The 26,393-nt window shown below is 41.0% G+C and overlaps 1 protein-coding gene across 1 annotated transcript in view; it reads left to right on the top strand.

The window, feature by feature from the left end:
• dock3 (dedicator of cytokinesis 3) overlaps positions 1–26,393 on the top strand; it is a 721,249-nt gene that overhangs the window by 407,462 nt on the left and 287,394 nt on the right. Inside the window, exons 15-16 of the mRNA XM_060835046.1 lie at positions 5,478–5,602; positions 26,010–26,172. Of these exons, the coding sequence (XP_060691029.1) occupies positions 5,478–5,602; positions 26,010–26,172 (288 nt within the window). The remainder of the gene's footprint in view (positions 1–5,477; positions 5,603–26,009; positions 26,173–26,393) is intronic.

Below are 26,393 nucleotides of genomic sequence, written 5' to 3'. Positions count from 1 at the left end.
TTGAGAATAGGATCAGTTGGGTAGCTGTTTTGAGAACCAGTACAGACATGATGGGTCAAATGGCCTCTTTCTGTACTGTAGAATTATTTGATTCTATTTATTGTTATTGTGCTACTGATTGCTGAAGCAAAAGATTCCATTCAATGTTCTTGGATTATTCTTCATTTTGAAGAATACCGCACATCTAGGACAGTTCTTTGCATTTGAACATTGATCACCACACCATGTTTAAACATTATTTATTCTAAAACAACTACCTTTCATAATGCTATTGTGATAGAATCTTCACAACTTTGGACTCTATAGAACACAGCAAGTTACGAAATATTTTAATAAAACCCAACAAAAAAGTTAGCCCTCCACTCAGAACAGCACAGCATGTTCAAGCTATTCTCTGAGACTGTATTGGGTGAATAATTAATGAGTTCAGATGGAATTGTTCCTTATTTTGTAATGAAAGAAAGTTTAAAACCAGAAATGTGTGTTGACAGCTCAAAAATATTCGCTGCAAGTATTATACTTTCTAGTCTTATAAAATTATAGTATTCCTGAGGCGGTACTACCATTATTTCATTTCTAATTTGTCGGCACACTCTCAGTCCCTGCGTTGCTGATTTTACCAATTAGGAAAGATATATGAGTAAATTGGGGGTAATCAAGTATTTCAAATATTTTACACTAAGCACTACTGTTCAGATTTTTTCTTGTCTCAAACATGAAGTGTAAATGTCACTGTTCATTTTACTGCACCTATGAGTTTGTTTGTTCCAATTTATGGAGACGAGTAGAAAGTAGGTAAATACTTAAAAGTAGCTAAACACTGCATTGTGCAGTTGAATATAAAGGTATTTCCTTTGCTTCAAAGTACAAACCCATGTACTATGTCAATTTTTGTGCACATGAACAAAATTCTCTCTGGCATCTACAATATATAGAAAGGTTATCATGGCTATTAACTTTATCTGCAGCAGCATTATTTGCATTTTAAGTCAACATACGTTAATATTCAAATGACAAGTGAATGATGAGGATATTAGGGTGGCCATGCATGCCAAGTTTGTTAACAGTATTCTATTATGGACAAGTTCAGCTTCATAATGTTCATATTTTAAGTGCTTTTACTGCTAAGTGGTGCAATGGTTGCACTTGTTTGGGTGGACTAACATCTCCACAGCCTGGGTTTTGTAACTGTACATTGTTGAACCTTCCTTGATGATTTCATAAATTTATCAGACTACAAGGCTCCCAGATTCATCTCTTCTATCCTGAGTAGGCTGACTTCATCTGGCTTACAACACTTAACTATAACATCCTCTGGGCTTGTATGGACAAAATTGGCTAAGATTTCTCAATTTAGTGTATTATTTGTGTTAACAATTGCACAGCAGATACTGGCCTGGTTTTGGAGCTGTAAAAGTGAACACAGTGAGGCATGGAAATATGTGTATTTGATTTTAATCATATTATTAGAGGCATCCTCCTCCACATTATTTTCAAGCCAAGTAATGGATCCGGAGCAGAAGCTGGTCAAAATCTACAGGTCAGTGTCCCCTCCCCACTCCCCATAGACTCTTACCCATCCACCATTACCTTTTGCATTCTGTTGCCAAACCAGTTTGCAATCTATTTAAGCTCTGTTTGCTTATTCAGGAATATTTTGTGACCAGTACGCAACATTGGACTCCTGGAGGCAGGGAACAAACTATTTCATTTCACCTGGCTCTAATTGCAGGCATAATACTGTATTCCATTCACTATCCTAGTTGCTATACATTGGAACATAATGATGCAAACAAAATGATTTCAGAGTACACAGGCATTAAAATTAGGAGGGTAGGTCTGAGTGTCTAACCATTTGCACAGGAACCATTATCTTAACTGTCAGCATGAACAAGTTAACCTAACAGTCTTCACTGAGTCCATTCACCTATGACATCGGAGGAAAACCTATTGGTAACGTTGCATTCAGAACTTCTGAGGAACTGTTTATTTACAGTGTTAATGGGAGAAAATTAGCAACAAGGAAATAGCCCCCATTGCAGAAACTAACAGGTTTTAGTTACACTTCCTTTTGTCCAGATATGTAAGCAATTTAAAACAGTCTTTCGATCTTTCCTCAAACATACCACATCCATTTGTTGGCAAGATAAGAATCAGGAGTCCACCCACCATCGTGTACATTTCCTATCTGAGATCTTGCTGGGCCTTGCTTTACCAGAGTTAAATTGAAACTGAGACATTTTTCTCTTGTATATGTGTGTCAAAATTTAAATCAGAGACTTGTAAACTCCCATGTTCACTGATTCCTCAACTAAGTGAAAGACGACTGGAAACCAAGGCCAACTCAGAGAACCCAAAAATTGTATATCTTCATTTTCTTGTAAATTCAGAGCTTCCAACTTCATATTCAGAGAGAACTGCAGAGGTGATTTGAAAACTGTGTAACTGAAATTATCAATCTCAAATAAAAAGTAACTAAACTTTAAACTTGCTGCAAGCAATACACAGAAGATGATTTTGTTCAAATGGTTGATTATTTTAAATTGACTAGAAATGATTGTGAATGACAACGAACCAAAACAATTGACAAACACTGGAAACAAAAGTGTTGACATGAAATTGCAAAAATCCAAGGATCTTTCTCCGTGTCAACTCGCACAGAATAGACACCAACAAAGTATCTAGACCAAATGGTCCATTGTTACGCTGTATTTTCTTGTAATATGATTAACGTACCTGCTGATCACTAGCCAAAACAAAATTACATATGACCATCTATTTATTACTTTTGATAAACCTTTGGAAAGGGAAGCTATCTGCCAAGCATCAAGCACAAATTATTGACTCAGTTTACTGTGACTGAGCACCTAATAGGACTATAAGGACTGGCTTGGGATTCTGAAAAATTGTCCACTTGGCTTGCATTATTTAAGATTTGCTTCTAATAAAATAGAAGTGGTTGTACATCTTGGGCAGTTCCTTCTCAAACTCCCGAATCTGCATTGGAATTGCGTGTAGACATTCAGAATCACAATCAGAACTTCAGAGTAACATATCCCTGCTGTATAGACCAGAAGTTAAAAAAACATGAAGTGTTTTGAAAAACATTTAGAACTAACATTTATCTATCTCTTTATTACTACAAGGAAAGATTACCGCATAGAGACATTAGCACCATCTTGTTTATATTGCAGTAGAAGGGCTATATAGGTTTTTAAAAATACTTAAAAGGATTGTTTTGGAATTGTGAGGCACAATTAATTGTTGGAACAGCCTACACCAAACACAGTTACTCTCAACTATCCAAGCAACTTCATAAACCAGAAATGCAATATCAAGTCATCGAGTCCTATAGCACGGAGGCAGGTCCTTCGGCCCAAACTGGTCTATGCTGACCAAAATGTCCATCCACACCAACCCCATTTCCCTGCACTTGGCCTACATTCCATGATTTTGTCCAAATGCTTTTTAAATGTTGTTAATATACCCACCTCAACCACTTCCGCTGGCAGCTCATTCCAAGTACGCGTCACCCTCTGTGTAAAAAAGCTGCCCCTCAGGTACCCATTTATTCTTTCCCCTTTTATCTTAATCTGGTGCCCTCTAGTTCTCGATTCCCCAACGCTGGGAAAAAGACTGAGTGCATTCACCCTATCCATTCCTGTCACGATCTTACACTTCTATAAGACCCCATCCCTCAATCTCCTACGCTGTAAAGAAAAAGGTCCGAACTTGTCCAATGGCACTCCATAGCAGTCCCTTCAGTCCTCACAACATCCTTGCAAATTTCTTCTGCACTCTTTCCAGATTAATAACACCCTTCCTTTAGCACGGTGACCAGAACCGAACACAATACTCCAAGTGCAGTCTCACCAATGTCCTGTACAACTGCAACATAACTTCCCAATTTCTATACTCAGTGCCCTGACTATTGAAGGCCAATGCGCCAAAAGCCTTCTTCACTGCCTTGTCAATGTGTGACTCCATTTTCAGCAAACCGTGCGCTTGAACTCCAAGGTCCCTCTGTCCCACTGCACTCATTAAGGCCCTACCATTCACCATTGAAACTCCTATCTTGGTTTGACTTTCCAAAATGCACCTCATACTTACATATTAAACTCTATTGGCCATTTCTCAGCCTGCTTCTCCAGACTATCAAAATCCTGCTGCAATTTCTGATAACCTTCCTCACTATCCACGATACCGTCTATTTTAGTATCATCTGCAAAACTTACTAATCATGCCTTGTACGTTCTCATCCAAATCATTGACATAGATAACAAGCAGCAATGGGCCCAGCACTGACCCCTGAGATACACCACTAGTCACAGGCCTCCAGTCCGACAAGCATCCTTTCACTATTACACTCTGCTTCCTACCATTAAGCCAATTGTGTGTTCAATTTGCCTGCTACCCCTGGATTCCATGCGATCTAACCTTCCAGAGCAGCCATCCATGTGGAACTTTATCAAAAGTTCCATGTAGACTATATGTACCGCCCTGCCCTCATCAACCTTCCTGGTCACTTCATCAAAGAACTCTAACAAATTTGTGAGATATAATCTTCCACACACAAAGCCATACTGACTATTCCTAATCACACCCTGACTTTCCAAATCCATGGATATCTTGTCCCTCAGAATCTTCTCAAGTAACCTACCCACCACAGATATTAGGCTTGCTGGTCTGTATTTCCCACGTTTTTCTTTGCAGCCCTTTTTTATAACGGCACAACTTTCCCTACCCTCTTGTCTTCCGAGTCCTCATCTGTGGCTAACAATAATGCAAAAATATCAACCAGGGCCCCCGCAGTTTCTTCTCTAGCCATTTGCAGGGTTCCTGGATATATCTGGTCAGGGCAGCAGATTCATCCACCTTCATCTATTCTAATATATCCAATACCTGCTCTACTGTGATATGGACTGTTCATAGATATCACCATAGACTTCCCCAGATGAGTTGGCTTGGCAGTTTTTCCAGTGGAAATTCAACAATTTTGACTGAATTTTTTGTAAATGTATAATAAATCATAACGTTAGGCAGAGTCAGCAATGTAATGTAGCATCAATACTTCACCAACCATAATCATTTCATGCTCTCCTTTCCACATTGCTGGCAAAGAATCATGTAAGACATTTTGCCATGTTTATATAAGTGAAACAAAAAAGTGCAGTTACTGGTGATATAAGAAACAGAAAATACTAGGATTACATAGTATGACAGTCAGTATCTAAAGAAAGGTAGGTTAGAATTTTAGGTGGGGTCATTCATTGAGCTGTAGGAGTGGCATATATATCTCACTGACTACATGCTTCTTTTCAGTCAGATACTGACCCTGCACGATTCATTGTTTAGATTAACTTCACTGCTGTGGTTTAAGTGTAGTTAACCTGCAAATTCACCCATCATTTTTATGCTATTCCTGTTAAATTTTATCAAAGTAACATTTTGGGGCATGTTATGTGACTATCCTGCAGGTGACATCAGAAATGATTTGTATCTGACATTGGAACGAGGAGATTTTGAGAGAGGTGGAAAGAGCGTACAGAAAAACATAGAAATAACGGTTTACGTCCTTTATGCAGATGGAGAAATACTCAAGGTAAGATTTTTTTACACTTGCTGAGAAGTTCTCTTGATGCTCAGTTAGAAAATGTAGATACCAGTACTATACGGCAAGGAAGAGAATAAATCGGGAAATGATAAGTATGTGTAACAAAGACAGTACACTATTCACAGATAACTTTAATCTTCATGTACATTGGGGAAATCAAATTAGCAGAGATAGTCATAGGATGAATTCATAGAGTGTTGGGTTTTTTCCCCTTTGTTTAAATTGAATGCACTTGAATCAGTGGGCATGAATTCAGAGTAAAGGGTTGCCCATTCAAGGCAGAGGAGTCAAAAGAACTTCATCATGTGCTGAATTAAATAACCTCAACCAGGGTGACAGTGTTGAGGGATAATAACATCGGCCTTCAATACTTTCAATTGAGAAAAGAGAACGCTGCCAAGAATTCCCATTGCAGGACACTATCATTCATTCCACTGAAAAACGTATTGGCCTGAATCCTCTAAGGAGTGGTAATCACCATTGGTTTGCCACCCTGCTCTTACATCTTTGCCGCTCCACATTTCTGCCTGGTACTAGTGTGAACCTGATCTCTTAAAAAAATACAGTCTATCTAAAATCAAAGTCTTCCCTCATACTGAATTATCATGAAAAGTCAAAGCATGTTACCTTTTTATGGCATTAGCTGCTTTATTTTGTTAAATGTTTATTCACTCTCAAACTAAATGCATTAATTCATTTACACAGCTTTTCAGTGTTTTAGTGAATCAGGGTGAATGAGATAAGTAGGTAAGGGGGAAGGATCACATGTGGTTGATGTGGGAGGTAGTCATGGTAGGCAGTATGTTAGCAGTTGGGTCAGGTGGTAATAGGGTAGTCATATCAGCTTTGAAGATGGGACCCAGTTAGGAGAATAGTCAGAGGATTAGGGGAGATGTTAGGAGAGTTTCAAGGACAAGTCAAGTGATGGGGTATAATCAGTTCAAGTTGGAGAAGAGCAGGTTGGGGAAATCGGGAGTCAGAAGTAGTCAGGTCATGTGGTCAAGTCACATTGAGTCAGAGGGTAGCCAGAGAATTCATAAGTTTTGAGTTCTAGTAAGCTTGAGTTATAGAAGAATACAATCCCTATAGTGTGGAAGCAGGCCCTTTGGCCCAACAAATCCACACCAACCCTCCGAAGAGTAACTCACTCAGACCCATTCTCCCACCCTATTATCCTATATTCACCCCTAATCAATGCACCTGACCTACACATCCCTGAACATTATGAGCAATTTAGCATAGTCAATTCACCTAACCTGCACTTCTTTGGATTGTTGAAGGAAACCAAAACACGAGAAGGAAACCCATGCAGACGGAGGGGGAATACGCAAACTCCACACAGTCACCCAAGGCTGGAATCGAACCCAGGTCCCTGGTGCTATGAGGCAGCAGTGCTAGCCACTGAGCCACCGTGCCGCCCACTTTTTTTTTAATGTCCCACGTAAACCCATTCCCCATTATTCTGCATTTACCCCTGACTAATGCTGAAAATGTGTTGCTGGAAAAGCACAGCAGGTCAGGCAGCATCCAAAGAGCAGGAGAATCGACATTTTGGGCATGAGCCCTTCTTCACCCCTCCAGAAGAAAGGCTCATACCCGAAACGTCGATTCTCCTGCTCTTTGGATGCTGCCTGACCTGCTGCGCTTTTCCAGCAGCACATTTTCAGCTCTGATCTCCAGCATCTGCAGTCCTCGCTTTCTCCCCTGACTAATGTACCTAAACTACACATTATGGGCAATTTAGTATGGCCAATCCACCTAACCTGTACATCTTTGGATTGTGGGAGGAAACCCACGCAGGCATGGGGAGAATGTGCAAACTCCACACAGACAGTCGTCTGAGGCTGGGATCACACCTGGGTCCCTGGCACTGTGAGGCAGCAGCACTAACCACTGAGCCACTGTGCCTAGTAGGGCAAATTAGGGTAGTCAAGTGGGTTTTTCAGGAGTCCATAGATGGAGTTGAGGATTCAATTGTACAGTTACCCAGAAGTTATTTGACGTGAAAGTTTGGAGTGTCAAGAAGAGGTACATGAAGGAATTTAAGAACATGAGATTTGTGCAGATATGGCTGTCATTGATGGGTTGAAACAAGTGGCCACAAACTGGTGGTGTGACACAAACAGAGACTTGACTGCAAGAGAAGATTCCAAACATAGGAAGAGTAAAGCCATGAAATAACTAAACCGTGACGATAAGAATTAAAATTTGAACTGTTGAAGAACTGGGATCGAATTGATGAGCAGATTGGGGCACAGATGCAAAACTTTAAGATGCATGAAAGAGGATTTGAGGTTGATCAGGTGAACATTGCAGGAAATAAATATTTTGGATTCTTTAGGGAGTTGCTCCATCAATCAACTGTACAATCTCTGTTTTGTTTCTCTCCTGTCCAATTTAGTTGGTTTGAATTGAATATACTTTTGCTTATTCAATCAGTGCTTCACAAATTAGTCATGTATTTTGAGTTTGGCAGCATAAATTAATATATGGAACTGAAGCTGAGATAATCCAGCTATTGTATTTTGATTAATGCTATTTCCAGTTGCTGTGTTTTCAGGCAAAGCTACTTCTCGAATAAGTGCTCCCATTATAAAAACAGCATCACAGTTTACATAAACATATTCAGAAAAGTCAGAACAACCGAACAAAAGTGAAAAACAGTGATTCTTTAATACTGTGATTTTGATTGTTAAAAGCATCTCAGCTTGTTTAAAAGATTTTAATACAAATATTTGGTTGTAAGAAGGAAAATACAGAGTTTTTATAAATGAATCCTGGCATGAATTATCAGGAAAAACCAAGAGTTTACACATTTTAGGTGGATTCTTGCTTTTCTGAGATCATTTCTTATCTCATTAGATTTGCTTGCACAGTAAAATATCAAATTGTATGGACAGGTAGGCAAGAAGTCTTGGTATGCATATCCACCAATCCCTTAAGGTAGCAGGAAATGCAGATAAATTCAATAATATATGCAATTCCTGCCTTTATTAACTGAAGCATGGAGGTTAAGAGTAGGAAGGTTATGCTGGAACTGTCCAAGACTTTAGTTAGAGCTCTAATAGAATATTATGATGTACAGTTCTGAAATTCATGTTATAGGAGGGATGCGATTGACTGGAGACAGTGCAGAAGAAACTTAACAGGATGTTGCCAGGACTTGAGGGGTTTATGAGCAGAGACTGGATTGACTGGGCTTGTTTTGAAGCAGAGGAGGCTGACAAGGGACATAACTGAGTTGTATAAAATTATGAGACCATAAGGGTAGAGGTGGGGGGTGCATGACATTCAACAGAAATAGAAAGGTAGGTAAAGATGATGGGACAGCATTGTTAATCAAAGATGGCATTTGTGCCATAGTTCGAGATTACCTTGGTTAAGGAGATCAAGTGGAAAATGTTTCAGTGGAGATGAGGAATTATAGGGGAAAGAAATCACTAATGGGATAAGTCTATAGGTCTCCAATCTACAATCACACTGTGGACAAGGTATCCATGAAGAATTAATGATATGTGTGAAAAAAGAACAAAAATAATCATGGGTAATTCTAATTTACATATAAACAGATTGATTCAGATTGGTCATGGTGGCCTGAATGAGGAGTTCATTGAATACCTTTGAAGTTGTATTGCTCTAAGAAATTTTGTGGGACCAATCAGAGATCAGGTTATATTAGACTCTTCATCATAGCTGAAGTGAAGTGTGAAGGAGATAGTGTTTATGCTATAGTCTGGAGGGGAAGTGGAGGGTGAGGGGAGCTAGGTAGAGGGTGGAGGGTGCTGGTTGAGATAAGATGTTGATAGTTCAGATAACTTTATCTGAATTATCAACATCTTTTCTCCACTGGCATTCACACAATGCCCCCCTCCCCCGAGCAAAGTACGGCATGAATACTAACCCTCTGCACTTCATTTCAGCTCTGATGAAGAGTCATCTTGAATCTAAACATTAGCTTACTCTCTCTCCATGGATGTTGTCTCACCCACTATAATCTGCAGCATTTGCTGTTTTCAGTAGATTCCAGCATCAGCACAGTGGCTCAGTAGTTGCCTCACAGCGCAAGGGACCTGGGTTCGGTTCCCCCCTTGGCTGATTGTCTGTGTGGAGTTTGCACATTTTCCCTGCATCTGCATGGATTTCCTCTGGGTGCTCTGGCTTCCTCTCACACTCCAAAGGTGTGCAGTTCAGGTGAATTGACCATGCTAAATTGTCATACTGTTAGGTGCATTAGTCAGGGGTAAATATAAAGTAAAGGAATGTGTGGGTGGGTTACTCTTCGGAGAGTCGGTATGGACTTGTTGGGCCAAAGGACCTGTTTCCATATTGTAGAGAATCTAATCTAATCCAGTAATATGCTCCTACATTAGAATTGGTATTGTTCAATGAGACAGGATTAATTAATTACCTCAGAATAAAGATACTCCTAGGTAGCAGCAGTCATAGTATGTTTGAATGTAATATCTGGTTTAAAATGATGAAGATTTTGTCTAAAACTAGCATTTTAAACGTTAATAGGACCAATTATAGGGGCATGAAAGCTGAGCAAACTGAGGTAACTAGTATATTTGGCTAGGAGATAGATCAGTAGAGATGTTATGGCAGACCTTTGAAGGAATATTTGTAATATACTGAGAACTACTGGAGATAAATATTCCAAAGCGAAAAACTGCCTCTGTGGTTAACAAAAGGAAGGAAAACATCAAACTTAAGGAAAAAGCAAATAACTGTGCAAAGATGAATGGCAAGTCAGATGATTCATTAGAATATGATAAAGGGCAGATGATGACTAAAAGGTTAATCAGGAGAAAGACATTAGAGTGTTAGAGAAAGCAATCATTTCTACAGGTATTTGAAGAGGAAAAGAGTAAGTAAAGTGAGTTTTGGTTCCCTAGAGAGTGAGATTAGGGAGTTAGTAAAAATAGAAACATTAAAAAATATTAGGTATATGCCATTTGGCCTCTCAAACTTATTCTGCTATTCAATCTGATCATGGCTGATCTTCCTACTCAGTACCCTGTTCCCATTTTCTCTCCTTACCCTTTGATCCCTTTTGCCCTAAGAACTATATCTAATTTTTCCTTGAAAGTATTAAATTTGTTTTATTTTGTGGTGGGCGGCACGGTGGTACAGTGGTTAGCACTGCTGCCTCACAGCGCCTGAGACCCGGGTTCAATTCCCGACTCAGGCGACTGACTGTGTGGAGTTTGCACGTTCTCCCCGTGTCTGCGTGGGTTTCCTCCGGGTGCTCCGGTTTCCTCCCACAGTCCAAAGATGTGCGGGTCAGGTGAATTGGCCATGCTAAATTGCCCGTAGTGTTAGGTAAAGGGGTAATTTGATTAGATTAGACTTACAGTGTGGAAACAGGCCCTTCGGCCCAACAAGTCCACACCGACCCGCCGAAGCACAACCCACCCATACCCCTACATTTACCCCTTACCTAACACTACGGGCAATTTAGCTTGGCCAATTCACCTGACCCGCACATCTTTGTGACTGTGGGAGGAAACCGGAGCACCCGGAGGAAACCCACGCAGACACGGGGAGAACGTGCAAACTCCACACAGTCAGTTGCCTGAGTCGGGAATTGAACCCGGGTCTACAGGCGCTGTGAGGCAGCAGTGCTAACCACTGTGCCACCGTGCCGCCCAATGTAGGGGTATGGGTGGGTTGCGCTTCGGCGGGTCGATGTGGACTTGTTGGGCCAAAGGGCCTGTATCCACACTGTAAGTAATCTAATCTAAAAAAAATGTTTAGCCTCAATTTATTTCTGAAGGCAGATAATTCCACATGCTCACAATTCTCTTGGTGAAGAAATTTCTCCTCAGCTCAGTCATAAATGATCCCATATCCTTCAACTGTAACCCCCTTTTCTAAACTTCCCAATCATTAGGAAACTCATTCCTGCAGTTGTCCTGTCTAATCCTTTTAGAATTCAGAGATTTCTGTGAGATTTCCCCCTTATTATTCTAAACTCCAATGAATATAGTCTGAACCATTCTCTTCATATGTCATTCTTTCATCCAGGAATCAGTTGTGGCAAACCTTTGTTGCAGTCCCTCAGTAGCCAGAAGATCCTTTCTCTAAATGATAAGGAAATTATGAAGAATAAAGAAATGAAATGAACAAATATTTTGCTTTGTCTTCACTGTAGAGGATCCAAAAAACATTTCAATAGTAGCTATAAATCAGAAGGTAGAAGAGTGAAAGAAACTTTATGAAAATACAATCTCTAGGGAAATAGTACTATGCAAACTGAAGAAAAGACCAGTATGCTTAACATCTGTCAGGGGGAAAGTTTTATCTAGATTTAATCACTAGAGGTTAGAGCTGGAATATACTTAGAAAAGCTCATTGTAATCAGGAAAGGTCAGCATGATTTTGTGAAAGGGAACCAAGTTCTTTGAAGGAGCCAATTGTGCTGTTAATAAAGGGGAGCCTGTAGATGTACTGTATTTGGTTTGATTTGATTACTATTAAGTGTACCGATTGTATCCTGCACTCTGATGCACTTGTATAGTACAATGTTACAGCTTTAGAGAAGTTGCAAAGAGAGATCAGAATAAATATTAAAGAGGTCCATTCAAAAGTCTGATAACACAAAAAAGAAGCTGTTCTTAAATCTGTTTGTGTATGCAAACATTTCTACTTTCTGCCGGATGGAAGAGGGAGGTAGAGTGTATAACTGGGATGGGAAGGGTCGTTGATTGTTACTTTCCTAATGTAGTGGGAAGTATAGATGAAGTCAGTGGATGGGAACCTGGTTTGCATGATGGACTGAGCTATGTTCACAACTCTGGCGTATTCTCAGTCTTGGGGAGAGTAGTTGCCATACCATATTGTGATGCATCCAGATAGTTTGCTTTCTATAATGCATCTATAAAAATTTACAAGAGTCTTTATGGACGTGTCAAGTTTCCTTAGCCTTCTGAGGAAGTAGAGGCACTGCTGTGCTTTCTTGACTGTATTGTCAACATGGGTGGATCAGAACAGATTATGATCATCACTCCCTGGAACTTGAGCAACTTCATCTCAGCACCATTATTGCAAATGGGGCATGTCCTCCACTCCACCTCCTAGGTCAATGACTAGCATCTTCATTTTGCTTACATTGGTGGAGCATCAGAAGCTTCAAGTAAAAAATGAGGTCTGCAGATGCTGGAGATCACAGCTGCAAATGTGTTGCTGGTCAAAGCACAGCAGGCCAGGCAGCATCTCAGGAATAGAGAATTCGACGTTTCGAGCATAAGCCCTTCATCAGGAATATTCCTCGAAACGTCGAATTCTCTATTCCTGAGATGCTGCCTGGCCTGCTGTGCTTTGACCAGCAACACATTTGCAGCATCAGAAGCTTCAACTTCATATTAAAAGTATTTAACATTGTAAGAATGATCTCATTCCTGTGTTCTGTCCTGTTGTTTGAGATCCAAGCTTCAATGGTGGTTTTGTCAGCAAACTTGTAAATGAAGTTAGTGTGCAATTTGGCCCCACATTCATGTCTACTTGGATTTCCAGAAGACATTTGGTAAGATACCACATCAAAGGTTAATACAGAAAATAGCCACTCATGGTATAGGGAAAATATATAAGCATGACTAAAAGATTGACTGGCTGGCTGGCAGAAAGCAGAGTTTTATGTTATTGACTTGTGGGCATCACTGGCTAGCCCAACATTTATGACTGGTCCCTAGCTGCCCTTGAGAGGGTGTTGGCGAACTGCTTTCTTGAACTACTGCAGTCCATGTGCACCTTTACGCTTAAATGATGGGAGTAACAACAAATAGCTGTAGATGATACAAAGATAATAGGAAAGTATTACAACCAGAGGATGCTGAGTCATCACTAGTTTACATTCTGAGAGTGAAATTCGTACTCAGTGTGGGCATGAAAGTTATCTTGGAAGAACCTGCTCTTAAGGAATGGTTAGCCGCAAACATTACATTACTGTAGTGTTTCCATCTATCCTTCCTCCTCTAACCAAAAACAACAGTGAGAGGCAAGGTTCAGAGGTGAGACAGCATCATGAGAGGAAGGTCGGCATTGAGAGTTCCAGTGGGCAAAGAAGCGTGAGCATATACTATTTCTGGAAACTCTTGTTGGTGAGTAACTGGTAAGTTTTGAGAAATTGTTATTGGATCAGAGAGCATCAGAAGCTTCAACATAGTATTAAAAGTTTAACATTGTAAGGATTAATTAAGTTAAAAGGGTAAGACATGGCAGGAGAGCTTCAAATCGTAGTCTGCTCCCCTTGGTCGATGGGGGAAACCAGGAGCATTTCCAGTGCCTGGGACCTGCATGTGTGCAAGAAGTACCTCCAGCTGCAGCTCCTAGAAGCCTGAGTTTCGGAGTTGGAGTGAAGTCTGGGGATACTGTGGAGCATTCGTGAGGCGGAGAGTGTCATGGATAGCACCTATAGAGAGTTTATCACACTGCAGACTCAGATTCCACAAGCAGGAAGGGAAAAGGTGACCATCAGGCAGAGCAGGAGAGATTTGGAGGAAAGTGTAACTGGTCTAATTAGTAAGTTTGTGGATCTTACAAAGGTTTGCTGCTATTGTGTCTGCTTCCACCATGGAGTTGTGGATAGTGAGGAGGATTGTCAGAGGATACAGCAAGATATAGATCAGTTGGAGGTATGGGCAGAAAAATGGCAGATGGAGTTTAATCCTGACAAATGTAAGGTAATGCATTTTTGAAGGTCAAGTAGAGTTGGAAATTATACAGTGAATGGCAAAATCCTTAGGTGTATTGATATGCAGAGGGACCTGGGTGTGCAGATTCACAGATCACTGAAGGTGGCAGCACAGGTAGATAAAGTAGTAAAAAAGACTTGTGGCATGCTCCTCTTCATTGGAAGGGGCATTGAGTATAAGGGTAGGCAAGTTATGCTGCAGCTCTATAGAATTTTAGTTAGGCCATACTTGAAATCTTGCATACAGTTCTAGTCACCACACTACCATAAGGATGTGGATGCTCTGGAGAAGGTACAGTAAAGGTTTACTATGATATTACCTGGTATGGGGGATTTTAGCTATGAAGAAAGGTTGGATCGACTGTGTATGTTTTCACTGGAATGCTGGAAGTTGAGGGGCAATCTGATTGAAATTTATAAGATTCTGACTGGTGTGTATAATATGAAGCTTTTTCCAGGGTGGAGGGGTCAATTACAAGGGGACACAAGTTCAAGATGCAAGGGAGGAAGCTTAAAAGAAATGTGAGAGGCAGATTTTTCACACAAAGTTGGTGGCATTGCCATGGGAGGAGGTGGAAGCAGACATAATAGCAGCATTCAAGAACCACCTGGACGAATACATGAATTGGAAGGGAATAAAGGGATACAGATCCTGTAAGTGAAGACAATTTTAGTATGGAAGGGCAAAATGTGTCAGCGCAGGCTTGGAGAGCCAAAGGGTCAGTTCCTGTGTATTGTTCTTTGTTCTAATTATGTAGAACAGATGAGGAGTTTGCAGACCAATTTGGAATAAGTGTGAACAACTGGAATTCCAGGGTGCACAAAAATGTAAACGCATGTGCCACAAAAAGTTGGTATGCACATCCATTTAAAAACAAAGGCCAATAGGATGCTATCTTTATTATGAGAGGAGATTACATTAAAATAAGGATGCTATGTTTTACTTATACAGGGATTGGTCAGACCACATCCTGGATACTGCATGCAACTTTGGTCTCCTTATTTTGGGAAGGATGCAAATTTACTTGAGAAAGTTCAGACTAGTTTGCTAGATTGAGTAGATTTGAGTAGATTGGCTTGAGTAGATTGGTTGGAATAGATTGTCTTATGGGTAAGGATGGTAAGGATTTGTTTGGATGAGCCTTACTAATTAAAGTGTATAGAATCCCGAATGGCCTCAACAATTTGGACTGGGAAAAGACGTTTCATTTTGTGAGTGAATCCGGAGCTGGGGATCAGTATTTTAAAATTAACGGTCACTTTTTTAGGACAGACATAAAAAGAATTTTATTTTCTCTCAGGGTGTCTGACTTTGGAATCCGCTGCCTCAGAAAGCAGGGTCATTGAATATTTTTAGGTTGGATTCTTGGCAAGGAATCAAAGGACCTCAGCAATAGGCAGGAAGTTGGAATTTAAAACATGAACAGATCAGCCACAATCTCATTGAATAGCACAGCAGGTTTGAGGGGCTGAGTGGGTGACTCCTATTTTTATTTCATGTGTTCATCTGTCAGCCAGGAGCATCACGCAATCTCTGCTCATCACTGTCACACATCTTGGAGAGGTCTCAGACCATGCAAAAAGGTGATACAATTCTTCAGCGATGCCTTCCCAAAGATTATCTGAAGGCTATTTAAGAGAGAAGGGAAGTTCTTTCCCTTAAGGATTGCAATAGGAGGGCATCCTGACCGATGAAGACAACCTGGAAAAGAAGTTGCTGTGGAGATCAGTGCCAAGGCGGCAGCTGAAGAGAGTCTGGTTCTTGTGCCACAACATTTTGACTCCTGTGTGCTCCACAAATGTGGTGTGGGAGAGTGCCTGATATAAGGCTACTGACACTCTTTGCAAAACTGGTTAGAGAATGGGGGCAATGTATCTGTGTTGAAGAGAGATTGATATCTGCAGTCATCTCATGAATAATCTTCCAATCTACTACTCACAACTACAATCAAGCACCAAGGTCTTAAAGGAACCTTGTTTGTGAGTAGCAGTTCATAACACTAATAAATTCCTTTCTTCCTTAACAACTTTAAGCTTCCATCCCAATGCAAATTAGAAAAGAGACCTAGCCTCTCAGACCATTCTTATCAGCCCTTTGAACTATCCTATGAAGAAGAAAGTTGTGAGCCTCAGATAATGTCCTTCACTAGCTTAGAGACATTCATCTCAATGGTTGATAAATTTAAAATAAGCTTGTTGTAAAATTTTGATGAGCATGGGCACTGACATGGGCCTACAACTAAAGGAAGAAGAAATAACCAAGGTTCCTGACACAATAAGTACTGTTGAGTTCTGTAGAAATGATGAGTTTCAGCCATTTGATGGAGCAACAGACCTGAATGCAGAGGTCATCATGTCAGGATTCTTGAAAGATGCTCTGCTGAATCACCTTTCCTCTGCAAGGGACCCAAATGCCTCTATGATGGTTGCTTGTATGCAGGCAACCCTCTTTGTCCTGGACCACCAGAGGAGGCATGCCAAAGTCACTTTAAGCATGCTAACAAGGCAATCAGCAAGCATCCTCAAAGTCAGCTACAAATCTGACAACTAGGTATCTTGACTGTGTGGGTCCATGGTGAACTGGAAAACTATATTGCATTCCTGTCAATGTCATTGATTGACGTATGAATCCATTTGTGGGTTGCCAATTAGAAAACACAACACATGTCCCCAGTTGAATTTTGAAAATGAGTTTGTGTGTAGGAAGTTCAATCCTATTGTGATCTTCAGCGGCGTAGCCATAGTGCTGCCGCCCTAGATGCACACAACACGTCTACCTGCAGGCAGTGACAAATAGAAGAGAACACATCCCTCATCATGCAAAGACATTTCTGGAACTGCCTTCCACTAGTCTGCTGGTAGCTGTAATGTCTTTGGTACACCCTCTCAGTACATGGCTCAACATTGTTGAAGATGCTGTTTCTCTATTCTAACACTGCTTGCTTGTCTAAGCTACAGACTCTTAGCCTCATGTTTCTGGTTTTATTTGCCCTGGACATTCCTCCTTCCTCTCTTCAGCCTCCACATCCTTAACCATAGTATTGATAGGTTAAGATGGTCAAATATCTGGCATCGAAATACTGATCTGAGAAGAAAAATTAGGAATCAGTTTTTGTTTTCTATTTGGGATCTTGAGACAGTCAGGCTACCCCTTGAACTTTTATCATGTTGCTCATATGCTGGATGAAAACCTTCCCTGGAGTCACCTAGAAAGGTGCATGGAGAGTACATGACCCATGATCCATGATTGTTTTTTCTCTTCCTCATTCTGCCATTTCCAGCCTTTTGATAGACTTGATCTTTATATTGCTTTCATTCATTGAGCAATTAGCTCAATTTGACTCTGAGTGGATTTCATTATTCCTTGAAACCTTAGAATTTTTAGTTTGCATAATAGTTTTATCCAATTTTCCTTCATTTTCATGACCTGCATGACCTGCAGTGTTGCATGTGGGAAATCCTCCCTCACCAGTATCAACACTTGGTGAGTCTTATGTTCCCCTCTTCTCAGAGTTAAATGAGTCACTGAATATGATTGATTTGTTGGTGTTAGGTGTTGATAGTGCTTGTTCACTTTGCCCTGCAGTGAGTGCTTCCCTTCAATGCACTTAATTAAATGCATGAGCAATGATACTTTTTTAGTTTCTATTCTGATTCCCTCAGGATGTATTTATGCTGCATAGGAACACATGCACACAGACTTCCCATTTATACTATGCATTCTCTGCAATGCTTTCTTTTGCAAGCTGATTTAGGAGAAAGATGGTGATTGTTAACTTTTCATTCAATTCATTCACCCTTTATCCTCCTCCTCTACAATTCCATCCCTATCTCTGTGGCTAGAATTCTTTCCTTTATCACCCCTGTTACCCTTCTTCAATCTCCTGAATTACTATCTGTCATTTCATTGTCTCTCTCATTGCTCTTGTATTTCCCGCTGATTCTACTTCCAAAAGCATCTCCATGCCCAGTCTTAGTTTTACATCACCCTTTTTTGGTTTTCCTGCTCTTTCTCTGTTCCCAGCACTACTAATTACCCTATTTTGTTTTCCCCCTTAAATGTCTCCTCCTTGTCCTCTTTGTCCCAATCACTGTCTCTTTGTCCCTATCCCTTCCATCTTTGTCCTGTTTGTTAGTATCACTGTGATTTCCTCCTTCCAAAAGATCCTTATCCTTTCAGTGTCCCTGATAGCCCAAAATCTTGAACTTCTACTTACCCCACCGATATCTGAACATTTTCAGCTGAACTCTTTTTGAGCTAACCTCCCGTTCGGCTATCCCAGTCAGGTTTGTTGCAATTAGTGAGTGTGACTGCTTTATGAGCAGGCTTGTGGACCTAATCAGGTTTCATCTTTTACATTCCAAATGTTTAATACTTGCTATAGGAAGGAGATGGTGAAACTTGAAATGGTTCAGAAAAGATTTACAAGGATGTTGTCAGGGTTGAAGAATTTCAGAATAGGGAGAGGCTGATTAGGCTGGGCCTATTTTCACTGGAGTGTCAGAGGCTGAGAGGTGACTTATAGAAGTTCATAAAATTATGGAGTGAATAGACAAGGTCTTTTCCCCACGGTAGGGGAGTTCAGAAATAAAGGGCATAGGTTTAAGGTGAGAGGGGAAAGATTTGAAAAGAACCTAAGGGGCAACTTTTTCACACAGAGAATGATGCATGTATGGAATGAACTGCCAGAGGGGGTGATGGAAGCTAGTATAATTATAACATTTAACAGACGTCTGGATGAGTATATGAATAAGAAGGGCTCAGAGGGATGTTGGCAAACTGGACTAGGTTAATTTACAGTGTCTGGTCACCATGGACGAGTTGGACAGAAGAATCTCAATGACTCTATAAGAACAAATGAGATTCTTTTGATTCTGGTTGATCCAGTGGAGTTTCATCCCTTTCACTGAAAGCATTTGCACAAAAAAAAACTTGGTTTTGAAGGAACCGTGTTGCTGAAGAGGTTTGTTATCCCAGAATTTAGCAGAATCAGTCTACTTGCCAAATGCATACCAAGTATATATGGTCATGTTTATGAATGTGTTTCCAGCCTCTGCCGAACAGGATTACATCCATGAACTTAATTAAGTAGGCTGAGCTGATCATGAAATGCGAGTGAATGTTGAAGAAGAAAACCCAATTCATCTGAAAGGTTCTACAAACTTCGCATTAAACCTTCAACCCACTATTAGGAAACCAATATTTTTGCCACCCTCAGTCTTACCTCAATTACTTACCTCTTCCTGCCCTTCAAGCTGCAGATGGACCTGAAAGATTCTGCCCTTTTTCATACCAAAATCAATGAGGAAGTCAACAGGAACATATTTACTCAGGGATAAATACCATCAATGCATCCATGAAATTTGCAAATAAGTACTTGAGAGAGGAATAGAAGAATGTTTGGATGGGATTTCATAAAGTAGGGTGGCATAGGTTTGTTAGTTCTAGCTCCAGTTCTGAGGAAAGGTCACTGGACCTGAAAGGTTAACTCTGATTTCTGTTCACAGATGCTGCCAGACCTGCTGAGCTTTTCCAGCAATTACTGTTTTTGTTAGGTTTGTTAGCAGCATAGTGAGTAAGAAGCACAGAGAGCATGCAGATTTAGTGATACCAGGGATTGAAGTTGCTGACATCAAGTGAGGACACATAATGCAGACAGTAGTGAGGGTGGTAGAGCATGAGCCATGGTGGAGGTTTTTTCTTGCAGTAGCAGAGATAGAGTAAGTGCGAGTTATCTGACAGAATGCAGGAGGACATTGACCTTCTCGCTACAATGTTTGGCACTCTTTCAAATGGCTCAGACTTTTCTAATCTTGGTATTAATCTCAGATCAAGCTGACAGGGTCTAGTGTTGTGGCCTCCACTACTAGCCCTGAGAAGAGAAAGACTGCCTCACTCTACACTGTCCAGCCGGACCTCCAGAACCCTGGCCCTCAAAGTGATGTGTCAATTTCCCCCTGCCTACCATCTCTGTGACAAATTTCAGGAATAATGGAGGGCAGTCTGACCTGACAGTGCCTGTCTGAGTGCACAACCACCTGTTAAAAGATTATGTAGGACAACAGATGCTAGTTAATTCTGTGATATCTTAGCAGTGGCAAGCTGTTCTGGCAACAGCGTGTAGTAAGATAGAGTTGGAATCATATGTGAGAGACATCAAATGGACGGAGATAAGTTTGGTAAGATACAGTGAGATAACTCAACAAGCCTCTCAGGTAAAAGCTCTTCACTAAACTTGACACAACTTGCACTTAGCCAAAAAAATCAGCCCAGTGTCTCCTTTTCCTTGTGTAAAACTCCTGATTGAAGTTTTCATTTTCTGAATTATTCTGGACTATTAGATTCTTCTTCTTCGAAAAAAAATTAGTCCACTTCGTTACATTGGTGTCAATATTTTAGATTTTAAAAACAAAATCAGTAGTAGCTAGAAGAAAAGACTTGCGACAGAAGGTGACTGGCTGTACTGTGGTTTTGCACATTATATTTATCCCTTCAAATTTAATACTCAATACCCAGAGAAATAGGAGGAAAATCTCTGTTTGGCTGTCTGGGTCTTGAATAAAATGCACTCAGAAGTATGAATCCATCTCTCAAAAGCATTGCTTACAACACGAACTGCTCCTAATAGATAATTGAATTCAAACAATGGTAATATAAGTGTTGGACTGTATCAGTGTGCAATATTTTTCTAAAGTTGGATAGCAGACAATTTGAATAAATTACAATGTAGGGATATCAGAGTGGACAAGCATTCCCGCAGAACAAAGAATAATACTGCACAGAAACAGTCCCTTCAATCCACTAGGCATGGACCAATTCCTAATCCTCATTTAGACCTGCTACTTATTGCCAACACACAGTTTCTACCCCTCTGTTCACCTCCCATTTCTTGTGTCTATCAAGATACGCCTTAAACATTGCTAATGTGCCCATTTTCACCACTTCCACTGGCAGTGCATTAGGGCACTCACAACCATTTTTGTGAAACATTTTCCCTGCAATTCTCCCCTAAAATTTCCCTCTCTCACCTTGAACCTGTGCCCTGTTGTAGTTGATCTTCCCACCCTGGGAAAAAGCATCTGACTATCCACTCTATCCATGTCTCTCATAATTTTGTAAACCTCTATCAGGTTGCTGCTCAGCCTCTGTTTTTCCAGTGAAAACAATGTGTTTATCCAAACACTCCTCATACCTAAAACCCTTCAGACCAGGCAACATCCTGATATGCTTTCCGTGCAACCTGTACCTAGCATCCATGTCTTTCTCGTAGTGTGGTGACCAGAATTACAAGAAATATTCCAAACTAAACTAAAGTTCAGTAACTTGCCAGATTTTATATTCCGTGCCCGGCTGATGAAGAAAAGTGTGCTGCATTCCTTCTTGATTAGCTTATCCACGTGTTATTGCCACTTTCAGGTATCTGTGGACCAGTACGTCCAGATTCCTCTGTATATCGATGCTGCTAAGGGTTCTGCCATTTGTTGTATAATTAACACCTAATTTTAATCTTCCAAAGTGCATCACCTTGCATTTATCCATATTAAATCCATCTACCATTTCTCTGCCCAAATCTCCAATCCATCTATATCCCACTACAGGGGAACCTCGATTATCCGAACAAGATGGGTGGACACTATTTTGATCAGATCATCGATGATTCAGTTAATCAATTAAATGCCTTTCCTCTGGGGCTTGGAGTTTTTAACATCTGCTCCCCATTCAAGAGACTAGCAGCAGCACACATTGTGCGAGACCCCAGCCCCAACACCGCCCCCCCCCCGCCCCACACCACCTCCGCCCCAAAACCTTGTCCAACTCCACCCTCTGCCCCCAAACCCGGCCATCACCATCCCCCTGTCCGTCCCCGCTCCCAACCCATCCAACATGGCCCTCCACCCCCGTCCAACACCGTTCCCTGCCCCCAAATCCCGTCCAACGCCAACCACCAAGCCCATCCAACACCATCCCCTGCCCCCCAACCCTGTCCAAAACTGCCCCCCCATCCGCTCCATCCCCTCTCCAACAAGACTGCTGCTGCTGCCTTTGTGGGGTAAGTCTCCAAATAGCGCGCACGCACACACACGCACACAGACACACGTTTTTACTGCAACTTTTTGACCGGTCCACGTTTGCCCTGTACAGGACAATGTTGGAGAGATTATCTGGGGAAGGTGGGTGATTAGGGTACACCCCTCTGTACAACTCCAAGGAAAGTATGGGGAGAGAGCACGGGCAGGAGGTTAGTCATTTGGAGACGGTGCTTGTTTAATCATGTAAACAAAAGATGCGATCACTGTTGGAAACACGTCTTTGACGTAATGTGTCTCTCCTTCAGCTCTCCTTCTAATTTTGATTTTCAGGTAATTGATATTCGGATGATCGAGGCTCCTCTGTTTATACTTTGACAACCCACCTCACTGTCTGCAACTGCACGAATTTTTGTGTCATCAGCAAACTTACTAATCAGACCACATATATTTTCCTCCAGATCATTGTATATATCTATATTACAAGCAACAAAGGCCCTAGTACTGATCCCTGTGGAACACCACTAGTTACTGATCTTCATTCTGAAAAGCACCCTTCCACCACTCATCTTTGTCTTCTATGGCCTAGCCAGTGCACCACAGATCTAATGAGACTTGAGCTTTTGTACCAACCTGCCATGAAGTGCCTTATCAAATGTACCTTACTATGGTCTATGTAGACAATATCTACTGGCCTTCCCTCATCAATCATTCTTGTCACCTCCTAAAAAAATTCAATCAAGGTGACGAGACAGGACCTTACCCACACAAGGTCATTCCAACAATTTCATTCACTTCCAAATATGAATAAATCTCTTTCTCAGTATCTTCTCCAACAGTTTCCCCACCCCGTTTGTTAGGTTCACCGGCCTGTAGTTATCTGGATTATTGCTGTTTCATTTCTTAAATAAAGCAACAACCTTGACCATTCTCCAGTCTTCTGGATCCTCACCTGAGGCCAAAGACAATGCAAGGAAATCTGTTAAGGCCCCATATATTTCCTTCCTTGCCTCACACAATATCTTGGGATATATCCCATCTGCTCCTGGGGACGTGTCCTTCTTAATTTGTTTCACGACACCCAACACGTCCTCCTTCATTATGTTCACCTTTCTGAGAGTATTCACATACCTTGCCCTACCCTCAACATTTCTCATGTCTGTCTTTTTGGTGAATATCAATGTAAAGTTCGCATTAAGGAACTCACTCATTTCCTCTTGGTCCACACATAATCTCTCTCCTTTATACTTGAGCAGGCTTACCCTTTCCATAGCTACTGTTTTGCTCCTAATATATGTAGAAAATGCCTTGGGATTCTCCTTAACCCTGCTAAGGACATTTCGTGGCCCTTTAGCTCTCCTAATTCCCCCTTTGAGCTCCTTCCTACATTCTGTATATTCTTCAAGGACTTAGTCTGTTTTTAGTTGCCTAGACCTTAGGCCTGTCTCCTCTATTTTTGACCAAGCTGATAATTTCCTCTGTCATCCAAAGTTCCCAGATCCTGCCATTCCTATCTTTCATTTTCATTGGAACATACCTGTCCTGCAATCTAATCAACCAGTCTTTAAAGTATTTCAGATGTCATGTGGATTTACCCTCAAACAGCTGCTCCCAATCCACATTCTCCAAATTTTCCCTAATTCCCAAAATCTTATGGAATTATGGTCACTATTCCCAAAATGCTCCCCCACTGAAACTTTGGCATGTTAAATTCCCAATATCAGATCTAGTATGTCTCCCACCCTCACTAGATTATCAACGTACTGTTTTAAGAAACTCTCCTGGACACACCTAACAAATTGCTACCTATAGCATTAAGGGAATGCCAGTCAATATGGGCGAAGTTAAAAATCACCCACCACAACAATCATATTAGTTTCATATCTTTCCAGAATCTGACTACATATCTCTTCCTGTATTTCCCAATGGCATCTAGGAGGTCTGAGTACTATCCCAGTATTCTGATTGCTCCCTTCCTATTCCTCAGCACTACACATGATGCCTCGTTGCAAGATTCCTCCAGGATGCCCTCCTTCAACAAAGCTTGATGTGCTCCCTAACGAGTAACACAACTCCCCCACTTTTTTTTTTGCTTCCTCCTCTGTCTTATCTAAAGGATCAATGTCCAGAAATGTTAAGCCAATGTTGGCCATTTTCAGCCGTGTCTCTGTGATAGCAACAACATTATAATTGCAAGCATTAATTCAAGCTCAAAGTTCATCTGCCTGACCTGTTATACTTTTTGTATTGAAGCAAATGGAGTCTACGCCTCCAGTTCCGCTGAGCTCAACAACCTCTCCCTAACTGCCCTTCCTCTTAGCTATATTTGCCTTAGTCTCAAGCTCTTCCCCAGTCTCTGTACTTACTGACCTGCTCCGATTCCCACAGCACCCTCTACACTAGTTTGAACTCTCCAAAATGGCATTATCAAACCTCCCTACCTGAAGATGCAACCATTTTAGGTGCAAACCATCTTTCATGAACAGGTCCGAGCTTTCCTTTAATACATCCCAATGATCCACATATCTAAAGCGCTCTCCCCTACACTACCTCTTTAGCCATTTGTTCAATTGTATATATCTCTGTTCCTTGCCTCATTAGCATGTGGCAAAGGAAGGAATCCTAAGATTACGACCCTAGAGGTCCTGCTATTTAGTTTACTAACTAACTACCTGAATTGTCTTTACAGGACCTTGTCACTCTTCCCTGCCTATGTCATTTGTGATAGTCTAGACACTGACTTCAATCTGTTTACCCTCCCCTTTCAGAATGCCTTGTACCTGTTTTGAGACATCCATGACCCTGGCACTGGGGAGACAACATACCATCCTGAAGTGTCTCCCATGGCCTGAAAAACAGCTTTGACTATCGAATTTCCCATTATTATCACACTACCACGCTTTGTCCCTCCCCTCGGTACAGCAGATCCAACTTTAGGTGCCACTGCTTTGTCTGCTCCTGCTGGGCTGTCCCTCTCATTAGTATCCAAAACAGAATACGTGTTTGACAGGGGAACAGCTGCCAGGGACATCTGCACTGACTGTTTGTCCCATCTAACAGTTACCCATCTATCTTCCTCTACCTTGGGTATGACCGAGTGTCTGTAACTTCCATCTATGATGCTGACGGCCATTTATGTGCTTCTTAGTGTCTCCAATTCACATGAAGGATGAGCAGTAAAAAAACAGAAATATTTTAAAGAGTAAGTGAACTGCAAATTAAAATCTTCGGGTAAAAAATGAGGTCTGCAGATGCTGGAGATCACAGTTGAAAATGTGTTGCTGGTTAAAGCACAGCAGGTTAGGCAGCATCCAAGGAATAGGAAATTCGACGTTTCGGGCATAAGCCCTTCATCAGCAATTCCTGATGAAGGGCTTGTGCCCGAAACGTCGAATTTCCTATTCTTTGGATGCTGCCTAACCTGCTGTGCTTTAACCAGCAACACATTTTCAACTGCAAATTAAAATCCACAATGTTAACCAGACCTTAAAAAGCTGTCAGTATTGCTGTATCCATAGGAATTAAATAGAGTCATAGAAATGTACAATTAGATTATGTCCTACAGCTCTCTTTAGATTTGCTGTTCCTACATTGTGATCTTATTATTGAAGATGAATTGACAAGTATCATTCAAACAATGATGCAATGTTCAGCATATTGCTTTGTGATTTACAGGATTGTATTAGTCTTGGCTCAGGAGAGCCCTCTGTAAGTGAACATTGCTCTTTCGTGATGTACCACAACAACAGTCCACGCTGGGGTGAGATCATCAAACTGCCCATCCCTGTTGACAAGTTTAGAGGCTCACATCTTCGATTTGAATTCAGGCATTGTTCCAGTAAGTACACCTAAATCTTGGCTTTAAAGAGAAAATTGTTTAAAAGGTCAAACTCAGTATATTCTGACAAATGTTTGAAACTTACAGACTTTTGTATCAAAACATTAATTGTGTAAATCTTTTTAAGAAGTCTCCCAAAACGCTGAAACTGCCATGCTGTGCACAGATAGCTCACAGGCACTTAGACTTATCTACTGTGCAAGTTTCTAGCCTCAGCTTTA

The sequence above is a fragment of the Hemiscyllium ocellatum genome, chromosome 14 (assembly GCF_020745735.1).
Source record: "Hemiscyllium ocellatum isolate sHemOce1 chromosome 14, sHemOce1.pat.X.cur, whole genome shotgun sequence".
In the NCBI taxonomy this organism is placed as follows: domain Eukaryota; kingdom Metazoa; phylum Chordata; class Chondrichthyes; order Orectolobiformes; family Hemiscylliidae; genus Hemiscyllium; species Hemiscyllium ocellatum.
Note: the sequence above shows the minus strand (reverse complement) of the source record. Positions and strands in the feature narration are given on the sequence as shown.